Below are 21479 nucleotides of genomic sequence, written 5' to 3'. Positions count from 1 at the left end.
TAACGATGCACGTATTCATACCGAACCGTCACGGTGGTCTGGGTGGTTACAGAGGTGGACCGCGGTCCGTAAATGTGCAAGTGTACATAGCACTAATATGGCCAATGTACAGGTTTGTTTTGCATGGGGAACTTAAAACTTAAAGTCGACCCGGACCGTTTAGCATCCGGCTCGGCTCGCATGTACACAGTAGCAGCTAGTGAGTGAGAGTAGCAGGCATGCTTAGCTAGCCGTCACACAGGACACCCCCGTCGCGCCCCTGCGAGCGCCACTGTGTGGATCGATGGCTAGCGAACAGAGAGCGGACAGAGAGACCCTGTCATTCAAATCCCAAGTGTGGGATAACTTCGGATTCCAGGTTAATTTCACTGGATTACAATCCACTCTGATGGTGTTAGACCAATGAGCCCAAATATCCTCATGTACCAAGTTAGCAAAGCGCTATCTTGCGGTACCTGCTACCTCTGTCCCAAGTAAAAGTTTATTTTCTAGGGCAGTGCTCTCTGTACACAATGTTCACAAGTTGATCTCCCTAAAAAATGTTTTATTTGTTTTATGTTTATTATACATTTTATTTGTATGTTTCATACTGACAGCTAAAACTGTTTCACTCTTGTGTTTAATTGTTTACTAATTAAACTTGTGTCGGTCGTCTTTTCATTTTCCCCCTCAACTATGAACCGTACCGTTACACCCCTAGTGTCTACTGTGATGGACTGAATGATGGACACCCTCACCGTGGACAGGAAGACAGAAGAGCCTGCTGCCTTAGACGTTCCAGGAGGTGCAGTGGGTCCAGAAGTTCTGCTGGCAGTGATAACTCCAAGTTGTGACATTGCTTCATCAGTCTTCACTTCCTGTTTCACCTGATTGGTCGGCTGGGAGACGCCGTCCGTCTTTCTGCCAGTCCCAGCTCCATCCTTCTCTTCCACTGGCTCCCCCAGGTCCAGCTCCTCGTTGAACATGTCCTTCTTGTCCTCCAGGTTGAGCTCAGGATCGGTGTAGGCGATCAGGTCAAACTTTCCAGACAGAAGGAAGTCATCGAGGTGCAGGTCATTAGGACCCAGATCCAAATCCTCCTTACCTGAAGTAGAACCAGAATGAGGGAGAGAACAGAGGACACACATTACATTACCAGTGTAACGAAGATGCCATTATTAATCCTGTTCTGTTATGACTCGTACCATCTTCAGGGTCCAGGTTCAGGTTCAGGTCGACCAGATCTTTCACCTCCACATCCTCCAGATCCTTCACCACAGAGTCCTCGCCCTCCAGGTGCTCCTCTATCCCATCAGCCCCCTGCGTCAGAGCCACCGAGTGACCCAGGTGCTGCTGATTCAGCTGCTCCACACCACCCGTCATCAACACCACCTGCTGACCCAAAGTAGACTCACCCATCCTGGCACCCTGACCAGACCTGACCACAGATGACTGGGCCGCAGGGTCCACAGCAGTAAAGGACCCTGTCAGAGGGACAGGCAGTCGCAGACGGGCCTCAGGGGCGCGGTGTCGCAGCTCAATGTAGGGTTGTCCCATGATGCTGTGCTGCTGGAGGGGGAGGGAGCGGGGGAGGAAGGGCTGGGGGACGCCTGAAGAATGACAAGAAAATTTAAAATCAAGAACGAAATAGAGTTCTACAGCAGAGTAAAGTAACAGTGGGTGGAGATTCTCTGACCTGGCATCATGTGTGGGGCAGTATTGGCGAGCGGTCGGACATTAGTGAACTCTCCAGGCATCGGCCTCCTCATCTGGACCTGGACGCCCTCCACTGTAGAGAGCCCAGGTCCAGGAACAGAGCCCTGGTGAGCACGTAGGAAAGAGTCCTGGAGACCTGTTGGAGCTCCTGGAGGAACAAACCTGCAAAAGAAAGAACTCATTCAGACCATGCCTTTATACTGAGACCAGAACCAGGTTCTTGTACTGCTCTAACCTTAGGACCGGTTCTCTGGGGACGCTCTGTCTGGGGAACGGAGCATCAGTGGAGTTGAAGGCCCTCTGGTGTTCTCCTGAGAAAGCTTCAGAGAACCTTACGGCTGAAGGTGCCAGTGGTCCAGAAGGCCTCACTGTGCCAGGGTACGGAGGTGGTGGACGTCCAAACAGGTCTGCAGGAGGAGTGGAAGAGGTGGAGGAGTCTTCCTGGGACCAGTGACGAGGTGTCCCAGGACCAGGTGGAGCTGCAGGGGGACCTGTCGATCCAGACACTGGTTCCTGAAGACCTTTCTCCTGCCGAAGGGCAATCTTCTGCTGCTGCTGTCTCAGGAGGAGCTGCCGCAGCCGCTGACGCTGGAGAACAAACAGAACCCGTGAGGACACACAGAACCCATGAGGACACACATTAGAACCCGTGAGGACACTAGAGTTGCACGACACCCCGTGGTGCCAAATCTACACGAAGGTACTACCGTGGATTAATATACTACCGGTGCCAGTTTTTGCTACATTGCGGCCGCCTCTACTCTCCTCCCGGCTTTTCACTGCATGCTACTCCCTTGTAAACAAACCCACATTGTAACTACTGCAACCGAACGACACAGCTGCTGAATGATTGGCTGTTTGCCCGTTACTGGTTACGTTTGGGGATATGATAGGCTGTTTCCGCCCGTCTGTTAGCTGATTGGCTGTTCGTGTGTTTCTGCCGGCAAGAACGAACTCCATGAAGACAGCGCCGCTTCGATAGAAATTCGTTTCAAAACAAACAAGCTAAAGTTCTGTCTTGCCCAGACGCGCGCACGGCTTACAGTCACAAACTCGAGACAACACATTCACCATGGCAGAAGCACCGGGCCCGAGCAGCAAGTCTGCCACGGCGTCGGCGGCACCGCTAACTTTGCTCAAAAAAAACAAACTCCAAAAGTCACATTTGGAACTATTTTGGCTTTAAACAAGGCACAGACGGTAAAGCAATAGACGATGGCCGTCCACTGTGCAGGCGCTGCCACCAAGCTTTAGGAGCCTAAGGAGGGAACACATCCAACCTCATAAAACACCTGCAGTGTCGTCACCCACATTTATATGTCCAATAACAGGTTAGTATGCCCTGTTTATTTTTCTCATTGGCTAATATTAGGCTATATGCTCCGTGTACAGGCTGAGGAATGAAGAGTTAAAGGACGTCAAAGTATAAAGCACATAGAAAAGGCATAACAATAGTTTTCACAGGGAATCAGTTCCTGTTTATTGTATTTTGTTCTCTATGGTTTATTATGTTGTAAATTAGCATTATTCTCAAATCGATTTTTTAGACAGTGGATTTGTTATCCTAAGTTGATTATTTATATTAGTTAAACCTAAATTAATGTGCAAAGGAAACTGAATGATTATATATATATATATATATATATATATATATATATATATATATATATATATATATATATATATATATATGTTATATGTTTATCATGCACCAAACAATATTATAAGTAATTAATAAATATTTATAACTTGTACAAATACATTGCAGTTCATAAAAATAATAATCAAAAAAGGCAGCAGTATCGCGATACTACCCGGAACCGTGATACTTGGTCTGGCATAGTATCGTCGTTACTCATTTTGGTATCGTGACAACTCTAGAGGACACACAGTAGAACCTGTGAGGACACACAGTAGAACCCATGAGAACACTCTCTACCTGTCTCAGCTTCTCCTCTGAGTCACCAGGTTGAGGAAGGATGCTAATTGGTCCATCTAATGAGGCTACTCCCAGCACTGACATTTCATTGGCTGCTGTCTTATCCGTCTGTGAGGGACCGGCTGTCATGTGACTCTGCTCAAAGGGGTCGTGACTTGGAGTGAAGCTCCCCTCCTCTGAAATCCCAGGATGCTTTGGGGTCTGACTGCTAGGGGTTCTGGGAAATGAGTCCTGCTGCTGCTGTGATGGAGGTCGTCCTGGAGACTGTTGCAACTGATAAGGTGAAGACAGTGAGGCATCAGTAGACAATATTACATGCAGTACAAACCGCAGTACAGGCAGTATTTGCCGCAGTACTGACAGTATACACCACAGTACAGACAGTATACACTGCAGTACTGACAGTATGACCTACAGTACTGACAGTATAAACTGCAGTACTGAAAGTATACACTGCAGTACAGGCAGTATACACTGCAGTACAGGAAGTATAAATTGCAGTACAGGCAGTATAAACTGCAGTGCAGGAAGTATAAACTGCAGTGCAGACAGTATAAACTGCAGCACAGGACATATAAACTGCAGTACAGGCAGTATAAACTGCAGTACAGACAGTATGAACTGCAGTACAGGAAGTATAAACTACAGTACTGACAGTATACACCTGTGGTACCTGGTGGGCTGTTGGGGTAAAGGCTGCTGGATCTCCTGGAGCCAGAGGAGATGACCCAGGAGTGAAGTTCTCTCCTGGGTTCTGAATGAAGGAGTCCAGGTTCTTCTGAGGACGGGGTGTGGACGGCTGCTGGCTATAGGGTTCGCTGCTCCGCTGACTCCCTGGTGATCGAGGGAAGCGTTCAGTGATGGAGGGGCGGGGCGTGCCCGGGTTGGAGGAGTAAGGGTCGAAGGTTGGGTGTGAGGGGGAGGGCCGGTGGGTGGTAGGCTGCTGGTTGTACTGATCTGGGCGCAGTGTAGGGGGTGTGGTGAGGTAGGTGGGGTCACAGTGTGGGCGTGGTGTTCCAGGAGTCTGTGGGTTGGAGTATGGCTCAGGAGATGGCCGGGAGGTCAAAGGTGACTGCTGGCTGAAGTGGTCAGTGACCTGCTGGGTGTAGTCCGGTCTTGGCGTGCCAGGCGTCTGGGCATATGGGCTACAGTGGGGGGAACCCAGACTAGACAGTGGACTGGAGGGGAAGGAGGGCTCCTGGGACTGTGGGTGGACAAATCCTAGGTCTGTGGGTCTGGATGGATCTCTCCTTCCTCCTCCTCCTGCACTTCCAAACATTTCCTGTTGGGGGGGCATGGGGGCTTTAAAAACACCACCCTGCATCAGCTCCAGTACCCGACCGCTGGGGTCAGACGCTGCCACACGGACCACACCACTGTGAGGAGGAGTCCGCGGGTAGGTTTCAGCTACTCGTACCACCATGTGGCGTGGGGTGTGGTCAGGGGTGGAGCCAGAGGGAGGGCTCATCATACCTGTTCTACTCTGCTGCAGCCCTGAAAGAAGAAAACAGGAAGTGATGTCATGAGAGAAGACAAAACAAGGACAGGAAGTCACAAGGACAGGAAGAGACAGAGGAAGTTACCTGGTTGTGGTCCGAGGGTTCTGGTGAGGTCCACAGTTTTGGAGTCAGGGGACGGCGCAGGAGAACCATCGTGGGCTGGCGAGGCACTGAGGGAGTTGTGGCGCTGATGCTGGGGGGCGGAGGATCCTCCAGTCTGAGAGGAGGAGGCGGGGCGAGAAGTCCCTACCACCTTATTGTAAGGGTCCCAGGGTGAAGAGGGGCGGGACGAGGGTGGGGAAAACATCTGTGGGGAGGAGGGGGGCTGGTGGAGAGGGGAGGAGGGATGAGGGGAGAGAGGGAGGGAGGAGAAACCAGACGGGGGAGGAGCTTGTGGTCTGAGGAAGACATCATCGAGGTTCAGCCTGAACTGACCCTCCCTGGACGATTGGGGGTGGATGGGGGACGTGCTGTCCCCGGGATTCAGAGGACTGTTGCTGTCTGTCTCTGGGGACATCTGTCCTGCCTGACGCTGACTCATCAACCGCTGCTGCTCCTTCTTCACCTGCTCCAACTTCTGAGTTGCCTCCATCTTTGCCAGCTGCTTACTCTTCTGACGCATTTGCTACGGGGGAGACAGGAGAGACGGGGGGGACGGGAGACAGGGAAGACGGGGGAGACGGGGAAGATGGGAGAGATGGGGGAGACGGGAGTTAGTGAGATGTCACTCTCTCAGTCGTTGACTAACAACCTTCTACCTCAGCCTGTCTTTCAACTAACTTGAGTGAACTAGTGGTTAACTTTTTATATTATTTCACAGATAAACAGCTTGATGTGACTGTCACCTGGTGGAGTGGAGTGAGCACTAACTTGTCGTGGTACTTTTAGATGAAATAGTTTTTAACCTGACGTTCAGCCTGACAGTTACCATGGTTACCACCCGTTTAAACTCACCTGTCTGAACTTCCACTCCTGCTCCTGCTCTGACTCTTTGGGCCTCAGTGGGTCTTTGAAAGCCAGGTCTGTCTCCATGGAGACGGGGTCATATGGTCCTGGAGGCAGTAGTAGCTGTTGCTGTACCTGTGGAGGCTGTGGTGGTGATTGTTGTTGTTGTTGTTGTTGTTGTTGTTGTTGTTGTTGTTGTTGTTGTTGTTGTTGCTGTTGCTGCTGCTGCTGCGGTTGCAGTTGTTGCTGTTGTTGTGGTGGTGGTTGCTGTGGTAACGGCTGTCGTTTCACAGGCTCGTTGGACATCGTCACCTTGCTGATACGCTGAGCTGCTCGGTTGTCACGAGCTTTTTGCTGCCAGAGTGAAAACACCTTCAATTATTATAAAAATAGAAAACACACACACCGGCCACGCCCACACACCTACTTCTTGTTCAGTTCCAGTGAAAAACATTTAATGAGTCTGAGAAGAAGCCAACAAACAGACAGGAATATGAATGGTCTGTTAGTGAGGAGTGACGTCTCTGATGACATCACCAATGACATCAGTGATGACTCACCACATACGGCGCTCGGTCCTCAGAACTGGCTTTTCTCCACAGCTTGGCAATCTGCTTCACTCTGGTCGACCAGTCTGAAAATAAATCAATCAATCAATCAATCAATCAATCAATCAATGCTCAGTGTGTTGCATGCAGTAGGTCAGATGACCGTGTGTGTACCTGGGTACTGCTCCCTCAGCTGGGGGAAGTTGGTATTGCAGTAGAGCACAGGAGCGACAGCGGCCATCTCTCCGAGCACTTCCTCTTTCTCCCACTTCAACATTCCTCTCTGAGCTGTCGACATGACGTCCTGCTCGCTCTCTCCTGACACAGCCTGATTGGCCGTTGCGAGCGCAGGGGCGGGGCCATGAGGAGGAGGAGCAGGGACACCAGCAGGAGCGTTGTTGAAGTGAGAAACATTTCCCATCAGGCCGTTGACCAGCGGCAGACGTGGAAACACAGCACCTGCTCAGAGAAGTTGATCAGGTTTTGTTCTCTAATCTCTAAACCTGTATCTCCCCTTTTTTCCTTTCACCCCAACCGGTCGAGGCAGATGCTGCACATCTTTGAGTCTGGTTCTGTCAGAGATGTCTTCCTTTTCTCTCTCCACTGCCCCCTAGTGTTTGCTCACTGTGTGAACTATTGCTTTCTCTGCTCTCCATGTACTGACCTGAGATAATCTGCATGTGTGTGTGTGTGAGTACCTGTGTGCTGAGTGTGTGTCTTGCTCCCAGCAGCTGTGTGTGTGTGTCGTCTCTGCTCTGATTGGTTGTTGTCTGGACTCAGAACAGCAGTGAACACTTCCTCCACGTCCTTGCCCTCCAGCTCTGCACACACACACGCATGCATGCACATTAACACAGAACGCAGAGAGTGTGTGTGTGTGTGAGAGCGAAACTCTTACCTGGAATCTTGTAGAGTTTGCTGAGAATAGCACCTGAAACACAAACTGATTTATAATCAATATTCTATAACTGTCTGTCTGACACACACACACACACACACACACCAGTAAACACACCGTCAGTCACCATCTTGTCCAGCTCAGGACTCAAAATGGCGTCCAGAGGCTCCTCCTGTACTGCCCTCTGGCCACGCCCACAGCCACCACCTCCAGTCGACTCAGTGTCATGTGACATGGAACTGATGTCGAGGCCGGCTGAGGGAGGGAGGGAGAGAGAGAGACAGACAGACAGACGGAGGGAGGGAGAGAGAGAAACGGGTTAAAGACTGGACTGACAGGAAGTGAAGAGGAAGATAAGACGCAGAGAAGAAGAAGCTGTCAGTGTTTTCTGAAGAAAGAACAACAAACTAAAGAGGAGAAGAAGAAGCTGCTCTGCGAAATGAGGAAGAATGAACTGTTACAGAGGAGGAGGAGGAGAAGAAATGGAAGGAGAAGCACAGTCTTCTTGTGGCGTCTTACCAAACGGAGAAGGTGAGCGTTCCACCTGGAAGTGACCTGAAAACAAACACACATTAATTGTCCAGATGGAAACACTTCTTCTTCAGCAGCGACATCCCCCCTGTGGAGCTGTGGCCCATTGAATAACCACACCATCATTAACATACACTCATGTAAACACATTACAGTGAAGAGGAGGAGGAGGAGCAGTGAGGGATGAAGGACAGGTGAGTACCTGTGTGTCCTGGGTTTAGGATGTGAGGGTCAGTGCTGAGGACGTCACACAAGTCCAGGAGGTCCTCGGACATGGCTGCGCACATACACACACGTGTACAACACACACGTATCAAACACAGATGAAGATGAACATGATGATGATTTCATTAAAAAAAAAAAAACAAAAAAAAACCTTACACAGTGTTCCACATTTCCTATTGGTTACCATGGCACCCACTGTCAGCACTGAGGGGGCGGTGCCATGGAAAACAGGGGTGGGGCTTTTCATGTTAACCACTGATGCTCCGGATTGGCCACAACCTGTTGTCTCTGGCCCCACCTTCTTCTCGACCCGTTTGCTGCGGTCCAGGAGATCCCGCCCAAAGAACGCCTCCTGGGGGGGGGGGGGGGGAAGAGAAAGAGAGAGAGAGAGAGAGAGAGAGAACGCAGTGTCAAGCTGCCAGCGACTGAGGGACAGCCAGTGGACAAGAGAAAAGAGCAGCTAACCTACTGAACAGCTACTCTCTGTATTTACAACTCGTACTATGTGTGTTTATACAGATATTATACATATTGTATATAGTGTGTGAATAAGAATGTATGAACAATGTTGATAAGTATGCTTTGGCAATGTAAGATGTACGTTACCATGCCAATAAAGACCTTTTTGATTTGATTGAGAATGCAGGCAATGAGTTTGTGTGTGTGTTACCTGAAGATAAGAAGGAAACTCCTCCTCCAGCTTGGTCTTCTTCTTCCTGTATCTCTTCTTCACCTTGTCCATGACGTGGTCAGAGGGGGGTGCTGTCTCCATGACAGCGTCAGTGTTCAGTCGTGCTGATGTAACAAACATAGCCATGCTTATTCTGTTTCCTGTGTGACCTCGTGAAAGAGGGCGTGTTCATGTGTCTCACCTTCTTCAGCTGCCGTCACCATCTCTGTGGAATCTTTTCTCCACAGTTTGATTCTGCTTGGACCCGCTTTACCACCGCGCTGACGCACCATGAAGCCACCAATACCTGGGGGGGGGGGGGGGGATGGTTAACTACTAACCTGAAGCTGATGCTAAGATAACTATTAACCTGGAGCTGATGCTAAGCTAGTGTGACAGTGACACTCTTTGCCCCGCCCTCCTGTCACCTGGTCTGTAGGGCTTCCTCTTCCTCTTCTTACCGCCGTCGTTGAGCTCAGTTTCCTTGGTACCGTCATCATCAGGGGCGTGGTCTCGCTCTGGGCTGGAGTCAGATTTCATCTCACTTTCTAAATCACCTGAAAAAGATTTTAATCATTAGTTCTGTGACAAACACGAGTGTGTGTGTTTGTGTCCACGCGGGTGACCTCTGACCTTTACTGTGGTCAGGCTCAGTGGGCGTGTCTGGGTCCAGTGTTGCCTGCAGGACAGACACGCTGTTCTGGTTAATGATCCTCAGCTTCAGTTTGGGTTTACACCTGCAGGAAACAGCTGATCAGCAAAAGTGATGACTCGTCGCCTCCACAGATGGTGAGGTGGGTGGAGCTTTTACCTGCGATACCTGCGCGGTGACGTCAGAGGTTCAACCAGAGACTGCAGGTGAGAAAGTCCCGACTCTGTGAGACACACACCGTCCTGAGTGTAGGTCTTTGACTCTGCAAACACACACACACGATGACATCATCACCTCTGACATCATGTTCAATGTGGTGACATCACTTCCTGTAACACTCACCTGGTTCTCTCATCCTAGAGACGATCTGAGCCGTGAAGGGAGAATCAAAACTGTCTGACCTCACTGTAGCACACACACACACACAAGTAAATACACACACACACACACACACACACACAGAACAGACAAATCAGAAGGCTTCTTACCGTAGGGGGCGTGGCTGTGTGTTCTGCACAGCGAACATTCAAAGCCTTCATCAGCTGTAAGCTCCACCTCCTCCTCTGAGGTCAGACCCTGACACACAGCATGGACCCACCTACACACACAGAAAATGTGACATGTTCTAAGGCGTGTGTGTGTGTGTGTGTGGGTGAAGCAGAAAAGGTGTGAGCGGAGCCTCAGAGTGTGTTACCTGTCACAGTGGTGACACTGCAGGATGAGGTCATTGTGTGTGTACTCTCGCTGACACAGTGGACAACGGCTTAGGCTACTGCACGGCCCACAGCGACTGTAGTTAGTCAGCCAATCACAGTTCAGCCCGGGGGAGGTGGAGCCACACTGCACACAACACACACACCTGAGGAACACACACACACACACACACACACACACACGAGAGAGAGAGTGATATAAACTCTGACAGGTGACGGACAGGTGACGGACAGGTGAACCTACCATTTGCACTTCCATGCTCCTTTAGGAACAGTGTGAAGGGGCGGGTCCAGACAGTAGGTGTGGTAGCTGATGTCACAGTCGTCACATAGCAACAGTCGGGCGGGGTCGCTGGCCTCGCCACACGCCTCACACACCGTACACTCCAGACAGCGCCACCCTTTGGTCAGCACAACCCTTGTGATCTGAACACCAAGCAGAGAGTAATCAGATTACATTCATCACAAGGTAATCAAGATGGTGCCGTGCTAGCAGCAGCTTGACACAGCAGCTCCCTGTGTGTATTAGGGTTTTCTTTTAATTTCTCCAAGTTAAAATAGTTCCCTGGTTGAACATTGCGGTTCAACTAGGGCTGGGTGATCGATCGATTTTAAATCGAACTCGGATTTTTTTGTTTGGATGATGTTCAAAAAAGGAAAATCAATTTTTCAGATTTTTCCTTTTTACTGCGCTCACTCAGCTCCTGTTCCCTCCGCTCCATTCCTCTCCCCCTCTCCCCACTTATTCTCTGACAATATCAACATGGCAGCGTATGCGGAAAACAGCAAGAGTGCCGTCACAGGAAGAGACGTCCGACACAAGGATCAAGCTGAACACTGCCGAACTGTAAATCAGTTAAAAACACTTAGGGACAGCACCGCTAATCGCCACTGGCGAGCTGCATAAACTGCCGCTGTATGTGACTGTATCAGACTGAGTCTGTGCTCGGAGATCTCCAACACAAGGATCAAGCTGAACACTGCCGAACTGTAAATTAGTAAAAAAGACTTAACAATCCTAAAAACGTGGGTTCATCTCCGACAATTACCAGGGAAATGTCTAAAATCTCAATATTTAAGCATCACACTGCCGCTGTATTTCAGTCCAGTGTCTGTGCTCCGGTCATGGAGGACGTACTGAACAAATATTTTTTAATTAGGACGTGTCAGAATGGTCAGTTATGAGCTCTATTTGACTTTTCTTAAAAATGTGTGTGTTGGTACGTCGGTGAAATGCGGTCGCTGACTAAATATGGCGAGCGCTGGCCACAGTCTGATGCGAAGTGGTGCGAACACACGTTTGCTGACTTTATCCGGCACATTAGCTTCATATATAAAATGTATCCACTGGACACGCAAATCCTCTGAGGCTGGAAGTTTGTGTAAAACACTGTGCTCCACTGTGCAGCCGTGAATGCTGTATACATGAATGAGAAGTGGTGTAACCTGGACATGTTTGTGAGAAGGAGCGTCTGTGTAGCCCGGACATGGAACTTTTGGCTGTGGGAATACACCTTCGTGATTGTTGTGGCCGTCTACATCCCTCCCTCAGCTGATGCAGCGGCAGCAGTAGACTGTCCACTCTGCTGTGACCAGATTACAGACACAACATCCCACTGCACTTATTACCATCACTGGGGGTTTTAACCACACCAACCTGGACTCTGTTTTACCAACCTTCCACCAATATGTCAACTGCCCCACCAGAGACAATAAAACAATTGACCTTTTAAATGCAAATGATAGGGATGCATACACAGCCACTGCCCTTCCCCCCTTGGCTTGTCTGATCACAACCTGGTCCAGCTGACTCCCAGCCTCTTCACTACAGGGACATACCTGGGAGTCCCAGGTATATCCCTGTAGTGAAGAGGCTTCCTGTTGCCACCCGCTCAGTGAGAAGGAGTACACAGGAGGCTGACATGGCTCTGCAGGACTGCTTTGAGTCTACTGATTGGGATGTGCTCTGCATGCCACATGGGGAGGACATCAACTCCATGACAGACTGCATCAGAGAATACATCAGGTTCTGTGAACACACGGTTCTCCCTGCCTGGACTGTCCATTGCTTTCCCAACAACAAACCTTGGATTACCAGAGACCTGAAGACTCTCCTCAACAAAAAGAAAGAGGCCTTCAGACATGGTGACCAGGTGGAGCTGAGGAAGGTACAGCGTGACCTTAAGGAGAAGCTGAGGCAGAGCAAAGACACATACAGGAGGAAGCTGGAGTCCAAACTCCAGCAGAACGACATGAGGGAGGTGTGGTCCGGAATGAAGACCATCGCCGGATTCAACGTGAAGGAGAAGCCGACAGAGGGCTCCGTCGAGAGGGCTAACCAGCTGAACCTCTTCAACAGGTTCAGCTTACAGACTTCAACACAGCCCCCTGCTGCATCCTACACACATCACACCTCCCTCCCTCCCTCCCTTCCTCCCCTCCTGGAGAACAGCTTGGACACTGTCTCACCTTCTTGCACTATTTTCTCACTGATGACATTTTATGTTAAATATTTTGTTTGTATTGTATTGCTGCTGTGATAAAACAATTTCCCCTTGGGGATGAAAAAATGTATTTCTATTCTGTTTATACAGTCTGATGTATAAAAAGTGTGTGCGTGTGTGTGTGCACACTGACCTTGACGTTGACACAGTAAGGATGATAACACTGTCCACACTGAGAGCACGACAACAGTCTGCCCTCTGATCCTCGTCCAAAACTACCACACACCACACACATGTCCTGTCCAGAGACACACACAGAGACAGAGTGACACACAGAGAGTGACACACACACACACAGTGTGAGACACACACAAACAGGCAGAGTGAGACACACACAGATAGTGAGACACAGAGTCGTTTCTTCAGATGAGATCAGTACAAAAATGATTAAGAGTCATTAAGAACCAGATCAGAGAATCTGTGAAAATATTATGATGTCATGTGATGTTGTGATGACATAGAGCAGCAGGTGTTGTCAGGTGAGTCCAGGTGGGCATGTACCTGTCTGAGGGTGAAGTGGTCAGAGATGGAGAACATCACCACAGTGTTGTGCATCGAGTTCTCCTCTTCCTCCTTTGGCTGGAACTGCTCCACATACACACACTGACATACACACACATCAATACACTTGTATCAGCTGTTTAAATGTTAAGTGTGTGTGCGTGTGTCTTACTCCAGGTGACACAGAAACACAGTCCTGAGTCTTCAGTCTGCTCCTGCCTCTGCCTCCTCCTCTGCCTCCTCCAACACCTCCTCCTCTGGACCTTCTCCTGCCTGGAAACCCTGAACCACGACCCTGAGGGGGAGGAGGAAGAGGAGGAGTAAATTCAAAGAAGAAAAGAGTGAGTATCTTTAATGTGGGTGTAACGGTGCAGCTGCCCATTACCGCGGCACACGGAGTCACTAAGGCGCTCTAAGCGGGGGATACGCTGGGGTTGTTAGGGACAGCAGTCGCGCTGTGGAGAGTTGGGTGTCCTGGCAACAGGATGCCGCGGCAACACAGATTGGGAGCCGGGCGTTCGGAGGGGCCAACTGAACGTCGGGAGTGACTTTCGGTCAGAGAGGATTCGTGTTAGCTGATCAAACAAAACTCACTGGCGTGTAGTGGCGTTGGTTCTGGACCGCTGGCAAAAGTCCCGACGCAAAGTGTGACAAACATTTAAAGGTGGGGCGCAGTGCGTCACAAAGAAGATCGAGCCAAGTGAAAAGGACTGGAGGGGTGTTTGGGGAATGATGTGTGTAAACTATAATATAGAATATTTATTGATGTTATGAAATTAGGTAGGATCAATATTGTGCATGTTCGGGGTTGATTTGTTAGCTGGGGGGACTATAATGGATATAATTGATTTTTATCTGTAATGGTCTGGACCAGAGAATATATATTCCTCTGCTAAAGATGGGGTGAGAGAGAGTCGGCTCTACAGAGCCTGCACAGAGGTTACTGTCAAATATACTCATTGATTTTGAGTTTTCTTTTTGTGGCGTACGAATTACGTTATTGATTCATCACTTATTGTTTTGGAGGTTTTTTTTGTTTCGTTTCACACACTCACAGCTGCATCTCTGAGGGGTGGAGTCAGTCAACAGTTAGTAACAGCTGGTTAGTTACTGAGTTAGTGTGCACTGTTTTACCACTTTCATGCTCCAGAGGGGGGAGTCTGATGTGTCGGGCTTAGGGCTGTCCCACCCTCCTTCCCCCATGGAATCCTGGGAGGATGAGGGGGGGCTCACCGCCCTGCGATTACTCCACCACGAACCCTGAGTTGGGGAGGAGGAGGAAGTGGAACAGGGAAAAAAAGGAGACATGAAAAGAACGGAGAGAGGAGGAAGAAGAGGAAAGCAGCAACAGCCACAAAATCAAAAGTCAAGATGTGAAACAAAAAATAACAATCAGGCAAAAACTAATGAAACGTTTCCATGACAACAACATGCAACTGTCTCTCACACACACACTCTGATTCAGATCATGCTACAGCTGTGTGTGTGTGTGTGGTGAAGATGAGGCAAACAGCAGAGGTCAAAGGTCACCTACCTGTCTGACCCTGGCTCTGCCTGGAGAGAACTTCCTCTTAGTGATGGCTGGTTTTCCCATTCCAATCTTAGGAGTGAGGGGGAGCAGGGTGATGGAGGGAGTCTGGAGGAGGAGAGGAGGCACATGAGGAAACAAGGAAGCACAGAGGAGGAAACAAGGAGTCATCACTGCGACAATCAATCAATAAAAAGATTTACCTTGGTGAGAGGCGGAGACTCTCTGGCAGAGGGTGGAGACCTGAGAGCAGGTGAGGGCGGGGACAGTGGAGGCGGGGTGATGGGGACTCTGGTGGGGGAGGTCTCGGGGGAGGCCTCGGTGGAAAAGGGGGACTGCCTTAGACGGATGGAGAGATCATCTGAAGGTCTGGAGGAACAGGGAGGAGGAGTTCTGAGAGGACGACACCTCCCCCTGTGGGAGAAGGAGAAGAGGGAGGGGGGAGGAGAAGTGGAGGTAATCAGCTCCATCACCTCCTTGTCAAAGGTCGAGTCCAGGTCCAGCACAGGGCTCATTGGCTCCTCCTCCTCCATATCTGATTGGTCCTCCTGCATAGCTCCCTCCTCTACTGCTTCCTGCCTCTCCCTCATTGGTTGTTGCTCAGCAACCACCTTGGAGGTGTTGGCCTGACCTGAAGCTGACTCCTCCCTCTGTGAGGACTCAAGGAGCGACAGGTGCTCGTCTTTGGTGGTTTCAAACTGGCTCTGTGATTGGCTGGAAGTTCCTGGGTTCTCAAGCCCCACCTCCTCACCTGTCCAAGGACCAGGTCCTCTGTGATAGGTGGACTCTGCTTCCAGGGGGCGGTCATCAACAGGAGAGGAGGCGGGAGGAGTAGAGTGGGCAGAACAGGAGATGGGTACAATAGTTCCAGGAGAGGAAGCGGAAGCCTCCACAGAGCCAGCACCAGGAGGAGGAGGTGATGAGGAGGAGAGGGGGGCGATAGGAGGTGAGGAGGGGGATAAGGTGGGGTGAGACACAGACGGGTGGGGGGAGAGAGGAGCAGACAGATGGACCTCAGTGAGGAGAGAAGACCACTCGACTCCTACAGGAGGAAACAAGAGAAACACAGGTAAGAACTGAACCTGGATTAAACCCTGGAACAAGAATGTTGAACTTCAGGATTAAACCCTGGAACTTTTTTTTTTTTTTTTTTCAGGACTAAACTGCTTCTGGTGACGTGCCACTGTTCAATCCAGAACCCGGACATAGAGGAAACCGTGGAAAACGTTATGACATTCACAGCCACTAAACGTTAACCCTGAGTTGAACTGATTCCTCCTCTTTCAGCAGGCACACCTCCAGAACACTGCTTTCAACCTGAATTAAACTTTATAATTATTCAAATTCACAGTGTATGATATTTATTTTAGCATACAGGGCCAGTGTCTCCTACCTGAAGGAGGTTCCTGCTCCTGGTCTTGTTGTGGTCCTTCCTTTATCCTCTCATCAGGCTCCTCCTCTTCTGGCGTGGCCTTAATTGTCACATGAGGCTCCTCCTCCACTGGCTCCTCCTGCTGTAGAGTTTTACGCTCTACCTCCTCTTCACTCTCTTCTGCCACAGCTTCTTCTTTAAACTGTAAATGTCTCTGAAAGTCACGCTCAGTGGCTGCCGATGTTTGGCTGCTGGACAAAGACTGGTCTTGGTTTTCAGGATCAGTCTCCGGCCCAACAGGACCAGGATAAGAGTTGTCTTCACACAGCTCAGTTGTGGTGAGAAACGGGCAAACTGGACTGGGACCAGGACTCATCTCAGACCTTGTTTCAGGAACATGATTCTGGCTAACTTGTAGCAGCGTAGAATGAATAGGACCAGGACGTGGGGAGATCTGAGTAAAAACTGAATCCATAGGACTTTCAGTTGGACTACTGTTCACAGCTGCTGTCTGAGCTGGACTGAGGGGGGCAGGGGGTGAGAGACTAGTGTGACTAGTGCTAGGCATCGCAGTGTTATCCTGAGTTGGGCTAGAGTGGACTGGACTGGAACCAGGGCTCACAGCAGACTGGGATGAAGTAGCATCAAAAAAGGATGATGGTGTTTGATAAGAGGAGCTTATCGAGACAGCTGACCTGTCAGGATCTGAGTGAGGACTGACTGGAGGCTGGCTCACCTGGCTCAGACTAGCCTGGTTAGAGCTAGCATTTGGTGAGCCATCAGGCTGTAGTCCCTTCTGCAGTATACTGTCTGAGGACTCAGGATCTGGATCAAGGTTAACTGCACCAGGAGGATCAGAGCTCTGTCTTTTAGAACTGGCCGAAGTAAGGTCAGAACTGGTTCCAGTGATGTGACCTGGGCTATAATGCGGGCTACCTGCAGGGGTTTCAGTGGCCTGAGCTGGACTGTGGGGCAGGCTACCACAAACATTAGAAGTGTGAACAGGGCTGCTCTTTGTCAAGCTAATCAATAAATTACTCTGTCTGCCTGAGTGAACACTGCTAGAGGCGCTAAGTATATGAACAGGACTAGCTTGACCAGCAGGACTAGACCTAGCAGGACTCCGAGTGACGCTATCATTAGTAATGCTAGCAGAGTAGGGATCTGTGTGGCCACTGCAGTCTAAAGGAAAGTTGCCCAGGCTGTGGCTAATGGAGCTACTAGCTGGGCTAGTAGTAGTACAGTGTGGAGGACTAACGCTAGCTGCAGTTGCCTTTGAGGGACTGCAGGTAGTTTGGATATGTGCTGGACTAGACAAACAAGGACGTGGGGGACTTGACAAACCAGACTGATTGGGACTTGACAGACCAGAATGAGTGGAACTTTGGCTCTTTGTGAGTTCAGAAAAACTATTAAAAGGGGGAGAAATTCTTTCCAGAGCATTGGTGGTATCCACAAGAGTGCAAACACTATTAGCTTCAGTGTGCACTCGGCCCACAGCATTAACATGTACTAGACTACTGGGGTCAGAGTTAAGAACACAGGAATCAGCTTCTGATTGAGTAATTACAGGTGAGTGATTGACAGCCACCTGTATGTCCTTATCCTGACACATAAGAGGGTGGATGGAACTATCCAAAATGGCTAAGAGGTCAGTCTCAGAGGCTAAAGGCCCAATACCAGCAGGGCTGGTCTCAATTGGCATGGAGCTAGTGTCAGCCTGAGGAGAGCTGCCAGGGCTTGCAGGCATTTCACTGGTATGTATAGCGCTAACACTAGGTAAAGTAGCTGGGTTATGCATGTGGCTAGCTTTACCTTCGATGCAGCCTATGAAACTATCATGGGAAGGGCTTTGCTGGATGTGGCCAAAGGGGTGAGGAGTTACCTCCATTTCCTCCGCACAAAGTAAGAAAGGTAGGCTACTGTGTTCTGCTGAAGTGCTAGTGTGAACAAGGCTTTCTGGTGCTGAGATAGCAAGGATATGGTGTGGGGTTGAAGGGTCAGGGCTGAGCAAGCTACTCTGAACAGGACTGACCTTATTTGGAAGCTGGCCATCTATGCTATTGCCATTAGGAGCCACCGCAGAGAGTTCAGAGACGGGGCTTTTTTCCAGTGTTTGGCCATCAGCGTTTGGACTCAGCTGAGCAGGGATATGCTCTGAAGACTCCAGGTCTTTGCTGAAGGTTTCCGTGCCCTCCTCAGTGAATCCTGACTGTGCTATAAGATGAGAAGAAAGCAGGTCACGCTTAAAAGGCCTGACAGACTGTGTAGAATTAGCTCGGACTTGACTACCAGGCTCTGACACACTACTCTGTGTGAGTCTGGGTGGAGATGGTGACGGGATACATGGAGTTGAGGCATGTTGTCTTGATATGTGGGTAAACCTACAGTAGACTGGTGGGGTATCCTGGTCCAGTGTAGAAATGTCCTGTTCATCCCCATGTTGCTGGTGAGCAGAGCTGCTAGATCCAGATTTCTCCTGGTCCAGTGTAAATTCAGAAACCTGTGAGGGACTTTGTGGAACTGAGGTGCCAATGTCTGCAGGACTATGTGGCATAGAACTTGGCCTCCTTTGTGGTGGACTGAGAATGATGCTGGAAGGACTACATGGTCTACCACTCCGTGTGGAGGCATCCTGAGCAGGACTCTGTGCAAGGCCACAAGGAAGAAGACTGCCCTGTTGAGACTCTGTGGCTGTGAGAGGTTCCTCTGTGGAATTCTGGGTAGTACAAGGACTACGTTGGGCCTGTGTAAAAGACTGGACAGTACAGCCGAGTTCTGATGAACCAGAAGAAGACAGTGCAGAGCTTTGTTGGGGAAATGCTGCAATGTTGGGAGATGGGGTATGTCTGTCTGGAGGATCAGGGCTCAAAGATACAGAACTTCCATGGAGCTCTGCTGGATAAACATGGAATGATGATGGAAGTTCTGCAGCATCTTGGCAAGATGACAAAGGCTTCTTTTCAAGGTCTGGTGTACCAGGACAAGACAGTGTCTCCATTTCTTGGAAATGTGAGGAATCAGGGTATGGAGTTTTAGGATTTTCTTGGAGTTCTGATAGATGAGACGGCACAAGTGAAGGACTCTTTTGGTGACCAATTGCAGGTTGAGTAGGTTTGAGACTTTCTTGGAGCGCCAATTGATCAGGATGGCTAGGTGTAGGAATTTGTCGGACCTCCAATGGATCAGAACAAATAGGATCAGGACATTTTTGAAGTTCTGATGGATCGAGGTGAGCAGGTTCTATGCTTTCTTGAAGCTCCACTGGATCAAGGCAAACACGTGTGGGACTTTGTTGAGGCTGATATTGATCAGTGAGGGAAGATTCATGACATTCATGGAGCTCCAGTGGATCAGGATTAGCAGATACAGGACTTTTTTGGAGGTCACATGGAGCAGGGTGTAAAGGTTCAGGACTTTGTTGGAGCTCCATGGGATCAGGGTGTAAAGCTTCAGGACTTTGTTGGAGCTCCACAGGATCAGGGTGTAAAGGTTCAGGACTTTGTTGGAGCTCCACGGGATCAGGGTGTAAAGGTTCAGGACTTTGGAGCTCCATGGGATCAGAGTGTAAAGGTTCAGGACTTTGTTTGAGCTCCACGGGATCGTGGTGTAAAGGTTCAGGAATTTGTTGGAGCTTCACGGGATCGTGGTGTGAAGGTTCAGGACTTTGTTGGAGCTCCACGGGATCAGGGTGTAAAGGTTCAGGACTTTGGAGCTCCATGGGATCAGAGTGTAAAGGTTCAGGACTTTGTTGGAGCTCCACGGGATCAGGGTGTAAAGGTTCAGGACTTTGTTGGAGCTCACATGGAGTAGGGTGTAAAGGTTCAGGACTTTGTTGGAACGCCACAAGATCAGGATGTGAAGGTTCAGGACTTTGTTGTAGATTCAATGGATCAGGTTGAGTGGGTGCAGGACTTTGTTGGAGATCCAATGGATCAGGTTGAGTGGGTGCAGGACCTTGTTGGAGATCCAATGGATCAGATTGAGCGGGTTGAGTGGGAGCAAGACTTTGTTGGAGCTCTGATGAATCAGGTTGAGTGGGTGCAGGACCTTGTTGGAGATCCAATGGATCAGGTTGAGTGGGTGCGGGACTTTGTTGGAGCACCAATGGATCAGATTGAGCGGGTGCAGGACTTTGTTGGAGCTCTGATGGATCAGGTTGAGTGGGTGCAGGACTTTGTTGGAGCTCTGATGGATCAGGTTGAGTGGGTGCAGGACTTTGTTGGAGCTCTGATGAATCAGGCTGGATGAGTGAAGGACTTTGTTGGAGCTCTGATGTATCAGGTTGAGTGGGTGCAGGACTTTGTTGGAGCTCTGATGAATCAGGCTGGATGGGTGCAGGACTTTGTTGGAGCTCTGATGAATCAGGCTGGATGGGTGCAGGACTTTGTTGGAGCTCTGTTGAATCAGGTTGAGTGGGTGCAGGACCTTGTTGAAGCTCTGATGAATCAGGTTGAGTGGGTGCAGGACTTTGTTGGAGCTCTGATGAATCAGGTTGAGTGGGTGCAGGACTTTGTAGGAGCTCTGATGAATCAGGTTGAGTGGGTGCAGGACTTTGTTGGGGCGCTAATGGATCAGGTTGAATGGGTGCAAGACTTTGTTGGAGCTCTGACGAATCAGGTTGAGTGGGTGCAGGACTTTGTTGGAGCTCTGATGGATCAGGCTGGATGGGTGCAGGACTTTGTTGGAGGTCTAATGAATCGGGCTGCATGGGTGAAGGACTTTGTAGGAGCTCTGATGAATCAGGTTGAGTGGGTGCAGGACTTTGTTGGAGCTCTGATGAATCAGGTTGAGTGTGTGCAGGACTTAGATTAAGCTCCAAAGGAACAATGTGAGCAATTTGAGGGCTTAATTGGACTTCTGATGAATCAGGATGACATGGTTTAAGACTATGCTGCGATGGTGAACCCATGGTCTTGCTCTGGCTCTGCGGTGACTCTGTGCGGGTGAGCAACACTGGGCTTTGTGTGGTGGGACTGAGAGGTGGATCCTCAATAAGACTGTGGATTGATGGCTGTGACATGCTCATGGGTGGAATCTGTGTGGAACTGATGGGCCGGACTGGAGTAGGACTGCATGGTACTAGACTATTTGGAAGTTGATCCTCCTCCTGAGACCTGCAGGTGGAACAGATGTAACTTTCAGATCCTGCCCTGCCCTCCCCAGTCTGGACAAAGCACTCTGTATGGACACACCTGAAACAACAAAGAGAGTTCAGCCTCATGACCAGGTCCAGACTTTGACAGGTCAAACCAGATT

The 21479-nt window shown here is 49.8% G+C and overlaps 1 protein-coding gene across 3 annotated transcripts in view; it reads right to left on the bottom strand.

Annotated features, from left to right (window-relative positions):
* kmt2ca (lysine (K)-specific methyltransferase 2Ca) overlaps positions 1-21479 on the bottom strand; it is a 33142-nt gene that overhangs the window by 10637 nt on the left and 1026 nt on the right. Inside the window, exons 5-36 of one of the 3 annotated variants that reach the window (XM_058645970.1) lie at positions 16242-21415; positions 15052-15890; positions 14855-14956; positions 14455-14580; positions 13493-13615; positions 13321-13422; positions 12953-13057; positions 10560-10741; positions 10297-10461; positions 10091-10200; positions 9945-10007; positions 9762-9864; positions 9584-9687; positions 9379-9507; positions 9153-9257; positions 8951-9075; positions 8437-8632; positions 8258-8332; positions 8044-8079; positions 7642-7779; positions 7525-7557; positions 7325-7447; positions 6801-7085; positions 6639-6712; positions 6088-6432; positions 5218-5758; positions 4308-5128; positions 3635-3907; positions 1931-2283; positions 1676-1857; positions 1185-1589; positions 738-1084 (exon numbers count right to left, since the gene is read on the bottom strand). In XM_058645970.1, the coding sequence (XP_058501953.1) occupies positions 738-1084; positions 1185-1589; positions 1676-1857; positions 1931-2283; positions 3635-3907; positions 4308-5128; positions 5218-5758; positions 6088-6432; positions 6639-6712; positions 6801-7085; positions 7325-7447; positions 7525-7557; positions 7642-7779; positions 8044-8079; positions 8258-8332; positions 8437-8632; positions 8951-9075; positions 9153-9257; positions 9379-9507; positions 9584-9687; positions 9762-9864; positions 9945-10007; positions 10091-10200; positions 10297-10461; positions 10560-10741; positions 12953-13057; positions 13321-13422; positions 13493-13615; positions 14455-14580; positions 14855-14956; positions 15052-15890; positions 16242-21415 (11884 nt within the window). Of the gene's footprint in view, positions 1-737; positions 1085-1184; positions 1590-1675; positions 1858-1930; positions 2284-3634; positions 3908-4307; positions 5129-5217; positions 5759-6087; positions 6433-6638; positions 6713-6800; positions 7086-7324; positions 7448-7524; positions 7570-7641; positions 7780-8043; positions 8080-8257; positions 8333-8436; positions 8633-8950; positions 9076-9152; positions 9258-9378; positions 9508-9583; positions 9688-9761; positions 9865-9944; positions 10008-10090; positions 10201-10296; positions 10462-10559; positions 10742-12952; positions 13058-13320; positions 13423-13492; positions 13616-14454; positions 14581-14854; positions 14957-15051; positions 15891-16241; positions 21416-21479 lie in introns of all 3 variants that reach the window. The other 2 variants (XM_058645979.1, XM_058645987.1) reach the window with 2 other exon arrangements.

The sequence above is a fragment of the Solea solea genome, chromosome 1 (genome assembly GCF_958295425.1).
Source record: "Solea solea chromosome 1, fSolSol10.1, whole genome shotgun sequence".
Classification (NCBI taxonomy): Eukaryota; Metazoa; Chordata; class Actinopteri; order Pleuronectiformes; family Soleidae; genus Solea; species Solea solea.
This window is presented reverse-complemented; position numbering and strand designations above follow the sequence as displayed.